The 7,958-nt window shown below is 39.1% G+C and overlaps 1 protein-coding gene across 1 annotated transcript; it reads right to left on the bottom strand.

Annotated features, from left to right (window-relative positions):
- Positions 1-7,008: 7,008 nt before the first annotated feature.
- LOC127114977 (uncharacterized) lies at positions 7,009-7,665 on the bottom strand. Its single transcript, XM_051046696.1, has 2 exons — positions 7,486-7,665; positions 7,009-7,275 (listed from the first exon to the last, which is right to left on the bottom strand). Exons 1-2 carry the CDS (start codon positions 7,663-7,665, stop codon positions 7,009-7,011), a joined length of 447 nt encoding a protein of 148 aa, XP_050902653.1.
- Positions 7,666-7,958: the final 293 nt, after the last annotated feature.

The raw sequence follows: 7,958 nt of genomic DNA on the forward strand, positions 1-7,958 counted from the left end.
TAATATTTCTCATGCGCTCTTTAGTTGGAATCCTTTTGTTGACTTTCCCCACCTGAGCAAGATTCGTATTCTTTGTAGAATCGAATATCCATCCTTTAACCAGTTTGTGTTTCGGATGTGTGTTTTGGCATATATACCAATCCACGTTTCGGTAGATCACCTATTATATACTTCGGTATCTCTGGTGTTTCTTACCATGCGAGTTTATTATCTACGTTCTGACGGTAATAGATAATATATCTCATGCGAGTATCTCATCCACGGTCTGCCGGTGATGGATATTATATCTCATGCACTCTTTGGGTTTGTGTCCCCAGTTGAGTAAGGTTCGTTTTCCCGTTGTGGATTCGAATGTCCATCCTGTAATTTGTATTGCTTTTTCAAGCCCTCCTTTCGGATGTTGAGTGTCTTGGCATATATACCAATTCACATTTCGGTCGGTCACCTATTATATACCTCGGTATCCCTGGTGTCCCTTCCTTTCTACTCCCTATTATGACCTTGGTCCCCTGGGGAGTCAGATTTTCCTGAGTATTATACCCTTTGTAGGTCTTTCTCAGATGTTGGTTGATTGATATCTCTCACCCTTATACCGGTCTTAGATATTCATTCTTCCTGAGTTTGTTACCCTTATACCGGTGACACCTCATTCCTTGTTGCTTTCCCAGGAGAGTCTCGTTGTTAGACGTTCCCCTGTGGAGTTTCCTTTGGTGATTTTTACCCTTTGCTATATGGGCGTTTCCCCCAATATATGCATTTCCCGGCAGGGAGGTTCTTTGTGAATCTTTTCCTGGTCCGAGTCCGGATTTTTATCCGAAGTATCCTTCATGGATAATTTGAGTCAGCTTATGTCTTTCCAATGGATTTATTTTCCTCTGGAATTCTTTATTCCCCGGTGTGAGTCCTTTGCTTCCCCAGCAAGCTCTCCAGTCCGATGTCTGTTATACCCACTCGGAATCGTGTCTTGTTCACGCTACGTCAGTTTTGTATCCCTAATCAGAGTCGTGTCCTGCTCACGCATTCTTTTTCTTATTATCCCCTAATAGAGTCCCAATAAGAGTCTTATTAGTTGAGTCTCTGTTCCTGGTGAGTGTATTACTCCGACGGATCGTCTTTTCTTCTGTGTGAATCATATATTCCCCACAGAATTTGCTTTTGCATGCATACATCTGCATCACGAGGTCTCTTAGGGACCAAAATTTGTCTCATTACTAGTATTTAAGCCCATTCTACCGCGTCGAGATGAAGATTTCTAAACTTCACTTCTCCGGCTAGAATGACCTTAAATAGGGGCATCTGTAAGACCCCAATTTTGGCCCTAAGATCCCTCATGGCCCATATCATATCATCTCATGGCCTCAAGGATCATTGCATACCCTAGCTTCCCTCCTAGTGGGTGGGATGCCTTGTGAGTGTGATTCTTGATCACCAAGCATGTATTGCACTTGTATATCATTTCTTTTCATATGTTTACTAACCAAAAGTACAAAAATATTGTCATCTAATCATGTTGCTTGCAGATGAAGCTGACCAGGTCAAAACAGTCAAATCAGGCCTTGAGCAATAGATGGTGGCCATTCTTGAAGAATTTGGACACCATGATCATTCATAAAGAGTTCATATAACTTGTGATATCATTTGGAACCAAGATCCCATGTGAAAGAGGCTTGGAATTCATCAGAACATGGCCCAGTCAACCAAAAGTCAACAAAAGTCAACTGTGGTCAACTGTGGATTTAATCAGTGATTTGATGGTTGGAATTGGTTAAAAAGACCTCATTCATGTCTATATAAACTTCATTTGGCATTTCAAAGACCAAGGTTGAAGGAATTGAAGTCAGACAGAAAGTTTCCCAAGTTGGCAAGTGGACCTGTAATCTCAGCTGCCCAAAATGGAAAGTTTTTCCCCTCAAGATAACTTCATGATACAAGCTTCAAATAAAAATGTGTCCAACATTAAAGTTGAAGATCTTGTTCTCACCATTCCAAAAAGTCCAAGAACTCAAAAATCCCATTTGTGGTTTGCAAGATATGGTCAGATGAATTTCAAAAAAGACCCGTAATCGGGAGGGCATAACTACCACATGGTGTATCCGAATTGCAAGTTCTTTATATGCACAAACTCCATTTAATGTGTACTTCAAGGTTGCATAATTGGATTTCTTGGAAAAGGCTCAATGCAAAAGGCCATTTTTGAAGTGAATTAATTAGAAGGAGGGGCAAAATCGTCCAAAAAGAGAAATATGAAGAATTGGAAAATATTGCCTATGCAGCTAGCTTCCAAATGCTGCTAGTGATTGTTTCCAATTGGAAATTCTGCTGTCATGCTTCTAGATGAAAAAGAGCTTAAAAATCCAATTTCACACATAAACCATATTTGCACTAATCCTCTCTTTTCACTAATTCTGATTAATAGTGGATTAAGAATCCATATATATATTTAATCCCTAACAGAACTCGAGGCTAATAACAATTTTCAATCACTCTCTCACAATCACAATCACAACTTCACATTTATTCTGCACAATCTAACCGAAAATAACAGAAAAAATTCTCCCAAAAATCCTCTCCTTTCTCTAAAAAAGTTTCATCACACTCTTGCTCAAGTTCATCAAGATCTTGTGAATATTGGTGGAAATTTTCTGTTGATTACAATTTTGCAGGTGTTGATGAAGTTCTGTTGATGAAGAACAAAGGGAATTGGTGATCGATTCGTGCCGCTGCGAAAACCTGCTCTATTCCATAACAGGGGACGAAAGCGAGTAACTCGAGATTACTGGAGTTGCAAGAACGACACCGATAGCTTCCTGAAGCGATTGGCTGCATCTGTTTCACATCATCGAGCGTTGGAAGTCACCGAATCCGTCGCTGCTCATCAAGAAAAGGTTGGATTTCGCATCGCATAATAGCTTCAATCGAGTTAGGGATTGTGTAGTACATAGCTCATAGATCACGTATCCATTTGCGATTTGTAATTTCGTTAAAGATTGAGGGAGAAATCCGCGATTTAGGTTTCGTCTTCATTCGCCTTTTCCATCGATTCGTACTGTGTGTTAATTGATTGATGAAATTGATTATGTATTTGTGATCCTGGTGAAAAACCGCTTCGATCGGTGTATGGCTCATGCATTTCCGTTACGATTTGCTCAAAACCTAGAAATCCAGACGAAGAACACATTGAGCAAGACGATGAACATGGAAATTTTCTGGAAAAATGCTCTTCGATCCGCTTCAATCCGCGTTTCAATTGCGTTCCCGTGTTTTCAATTGCCAGGCCCTATCACAAGCCGCCACGTCATTTAATGGCACGGCAGCGTTTTGATTCAGGACGCGTTAATTACCAGCTGTGCCGTTATCATTCAATTAACTTAATAAATCCAAATAATTCTAAATAAATGTTAAATAAATATTTTAAAAACTTGAAAAAATCATACAATCATCAATTCTAATCCAAAAAATGCAAGGATTTTTTTGTTGATCTTTAATTTTTCTCTATTATTTTATAAAAATCAAAAAGAAATATGTGCTTGGAAAAAAATTTAAATAGCCATAGAGATATTCCAATGTATACATATTTCCATATGCTTTATCATTTTAATTATAGAAACTACATGCTATATCCAAATTAATTGAAAATTGAGATATTGATTCTTGACATCCTTCTGGATTTTTTGACATAGGTTTGGTAATTTTTAGGCCTATGGTTTATTATATATGAATTATTGAATTTGGATGTGTAAATAATGTGACATCAAGTGATATGCTGAGTTTCTCTAATTGTTTACCATGCTTCCCATTGGCCAATGGCCTTGAATTTTTGCATGAAGCTTGTTTGACATGTTAACATCCCCTGTGAATTTTTGTGGATTTTTACAATCCATTTTCGATTTGATTAGTATTTTTCCTTGCTGCCTAGTCTTTTAGAGCTTCACTTGTGTAACCTTTAGTCTACATGTCGCCAAATGCACATACTTAGTCTAATGACCATGAAAATTGATAGGGTAGTTCTTGATACATGTAGCTATCTTTTGGCTTTGGTCCTACTAATTTCTAATGTACCATTGCTGTTTACCATCTAATTGAAGTTGGTGTATAATTGTAGGCCTCATTTGATGTAGTTTTTGCATGCCTTGTCATGTTTAATTAATTCCTATTGATCTACTAGTCCAAATGACTTGAAAATTAACATGTGGCTTGCTGAATGTCTTCTGGTTAGAACATAATTTTTGTGGATTTTTTGGTGCCATTTTGGCATTTAGTTGAATGTGATCTTGCTGGTTGTTTGTATGAGACTCCACATTGATTCTTTTGCCTTCTAGGTTGCATAATTTGAAATGTGTGCATAGTTTGAACATGGGACCAATTGGGATCCCTTTGTATTTGATATAGCTTGACTTTAATCATGAATTGGTTGCTGTTTTAATATTTTTCCATCTTTTTGACCCTAGGCTAGTCCTAGTGGTCATGTTACTTACATTTGAAGTTGATTGTGCCTTTTCAGGTTAAGAAGTTAAGGATCAAAGAAATTATTTCATATTTGGGATTGTGTTACTTGACACATATGACTAACCTATTTGTTTTGTAGGATGTTTGGTTCATGTGAGCCTTGTGCTATGCACACTATTGTTTGATTATGATTGAACATTGTTAATTAATTCTTATGTTGTTGTCTGTTTTTGAATGGGATGCTGATTTTATTGATGTTTTCAGGTACCCTTTAGTTGCTCAGTTCTCTTAAGAACTTGCTTTGCTTTGCTTAAATAGCAACTTGCATTGAGGTATAAAACCTTCTTCTTCATGTAGTCTGGAGACCCGGTCCGTTATTTGGCCGGGCAAATTGTCTGAAGTCCTCCTTAAGAGGCAATGATTGTGTATGTTTATATTTGTCCCAAGCAGGAAAAGTCCTCATTTGAGGCAATTGGTGGAAGGTAGAGATAAGTAGCCTATCTCCCACTATTCAGTGAGTCTTCTCCTTGCTCCCATTACATGGTTGTAGCATTGAGATCCATACCCAAGATCTATCGAGTCCAATCGGGGAAAGAGTTCCATCTTTCTGAACTCCCCCACATTCTTATATTTACATGCTCTCTCGGACATGAGATAGAAGCAATGAGGCACACCCCTCATACCCTTTCATCTGCTTCACCTGAGCCCCTCAATGGCCAGGTTAAGAGCGACACTTACCTCTTACAGTGGACTTTCATAGTCAAACCCTTTTGCTTGAGCCTCATGAATGGTTATAGCGTGTGCTACTTGAATTCATGTGATTGATTACTTGATTCATTCATACATGATTACTTGAGTTTGCCATTGTGCATTTTTCATCTTTGTTTGCCATCAGTGCATGATCATTTCTTTGCCCTTGTGGCATTGATGTTTTCCCATTGAGGAACCAGTTATAAGTCCCTGTGAGTTGGCATCTGTTCCCATGACATGGAAGAGATAGAGTGTAAGACCTCATTGGTCACTCATATCTTCTTTGCTCTTTGTTTGAGCATTGTTGTTGTATGTGAGGATTCATTGTAAGTCCCTGTGATGTGGCATTTGTATTCCTAGGATCATACTGTGGAGGTTAACATAAGTCCAGATGGATTGGCAGTTGACTTCCCTGTTTTGTTTTTTTGTTTTATTCTGATGGAGATTAGTGTAAGTCCATAGAGTGGCTTCTGATATCCTTACTTGTTTTAGGAGACAGGTATAAGACCATTGAGTGGCATCCAGTATCCGCTTTTATTTACTTTCATCTGTTACCATGTTCATATTATTGCTCATTTGTAGCCTATTCCAAAGGACGCACTTGAGTCATCTTCTATATGACTTCAAGAGGCGAACCGCTTAAGAAGTTTTACATCCACACCATTCCATTCACCTCATTGTGTCCTACCTTTTCACACATGTTTTAAAACTTGAGATAAGTGTTGTGCAAACATTCTCACCTCTTTCCAAATTAGAAACTTGGACCTTAAGTCCATGGTTTTCAAAACTTCATTTTTGTAAATACTTCTTTGAATTGACTTTAATCATACTTTGACCCCACTTTGTGAATAATTCCAAATCAATTAACTTCACTCATTCAAATGATTTTGTGGCTTTGTCCATGTTTGTTAAGTTTTCATACATTAGCTATAGGTTTGATTTACCCTAGTTGGTTGATATTAATCTCACCTATTTGTCCTTAGTAGATGAATTGTAAGTCTTCCTTGCCTATTATAGGGTTAACCCCTCTCTGGCAAGTGGAAGCTTTTCTCACATGGTGGACTAGTTGTTATACAAGGTTGAGTTTTCTCCCGTGGGTAACGTAAGACCTTTAAGCTTGTGTTTTAAAATTGAATCCACTAACTTTTGGAAGTTTTTAGCCGAACTACGGCGTTTTGATCCTTACCTTTGATGGAAGGTACGTAGGCAACGGGTTCATCCGTTCGAACACAAAAATAACTAACTTGTATATTCTTTTCTCATCATCCCAATCATGTTTGCGCATTACTTATGTCATGACAAATAATAATTTTCAAACAACAAAGTGTGAAAAGGGCTCCCTAGGAGTACCTAGGACGCATTGGGTGCCTAACACCTTCCCATTACGTAATTTACCCCTTACCCAGACTCTCTGATCTTTTCATTAGTTTTCTACGTGTAAAACTTCTTAGGTTTTTGTTCGCTTTTTAACCAGTCCTTAGGATAAATAAAAGTGCGGTGGCGACTCTATATTCATTGTATACATTGCTTATGATTTAATTGATAGATCATATAGTAACGAATACACCGCTACAGTTGCTACTACCAAGGAAGAGAAACATATATGCTGCTACTGCAAAGACTGCCATGATTACGACGATTACTGCCCCGATTCCGAGTGTTATGAGAACTGGAGTGATTGCCAGAACTGCGGTTGGTGCTCTAGGATGAGTTGTTAGAAGGACACAACTGAGTGGTAAGATAAGCGGCAGAAGACTCAGTGGGAAACATCTTGTCTAAATAAGCTTCTTCAAATGTTAGGATTCAACGAGCCTAATGAAAGAAGGGGAGCGAATTACTCTGTCTAATCAAGGTGGCAACACCCTGATAGGAATCAGTAAGAACGGAGATGAGCTGAAGGACTAGACAACGATTATACATAGGAGAAGTGACATCCCGTAACTGGTCAAAAATCTTCTTCATACATGGACAATATGCATAGACATTTGGAAAAGTCTCCATGTGAACACCAGAGAATTCATGCTCAAGTGTGGCAGCACGTGCGTTCTGATTATCCTGGGAGAGGTTCGTCAAACGCTTCTAGGCATCCAAAGCCGTGAATATAGGTTCCATGATGGTGGTTAACAAGTCAATAAAAATAGTGGAATAGATATAATGAAGCATGATTGCATCCAATGAGGCCCACTGGACATAAGTGGAGTCAGTTATAGACGGTAAAGGCTTCTTATCTAAAGGCATTATATAATGCAGGACCTAGTGAGACCGGGCATGAAGACAAAATAGCTTTACCCATGTGTCGTAACAATCAGGTTCCATGTCAAGAACAATAGGAATATTATTGCTAATGTTGGAAACAACGAGAGTGAGATGAAATTCCGGCTTGGAAGAGGATGATGGAGGTGGTTTTGGGGTTTCCACCTTAGAAGGATGAGTCACCATGTTGCTTTCATCGTTGGATGAGGAAGACATGTTGCAAGCGGGGAGGATGAAAGGTAACAATGGTTGCGGGAGAGACTAGCGGTGGGAGAGGTTGGCATTGATTAAAAACCGGCGATGGGGAAACAAATGCGCACTGGCGACGGGACACAAAGAGGGAGTCTGGTGGTGGTGCAGGCGAAGGGAGGAAGGAAAGAGGCGTGGATGGGAGGGATGGGGTCAAAGAGGCGATATCAGTGTAAAGGGAGGAAGTACAACGACGACAGATTTGGAGGAAAGAAGATGAACGTTAGGGTCTTTTTAGGGTTGATACCATGTAAGACTGT

Source organism: Lathyrus oleraceus, chromosome 1, assembly GCF_024323335.1.
Source record: "Lathyrus oleraceus cultivar Zhongwan6 chromosome 1, CAAS_Psat_ZW6_1.0, whole genome shotgun sequence".
Lineage (NCBI taxonomy): Eukaryota > Viridiplantae > Streptophyta > Magnoliopsida > Fabales > Fabaceae > Lathyrus > Lathyrus oleraceus.

Bases quoted from the DNA above. Each gene is read 5' to 3' on its own strand.
- LOC127114977 (XM_051046696.1), bottom strand. From the start codon at position 7,665: ATGTCTTCCTCATCCAACGATGAAAGCAACATGGTGACTCATCCTTCT. The intron at 7,276-7,485 runs GTAAAGCTATTT...TTGGATGCCTAG, and splicing joins CTGATTGTTACGACACATGG to AAGCGTTTGACGAACCTCTC.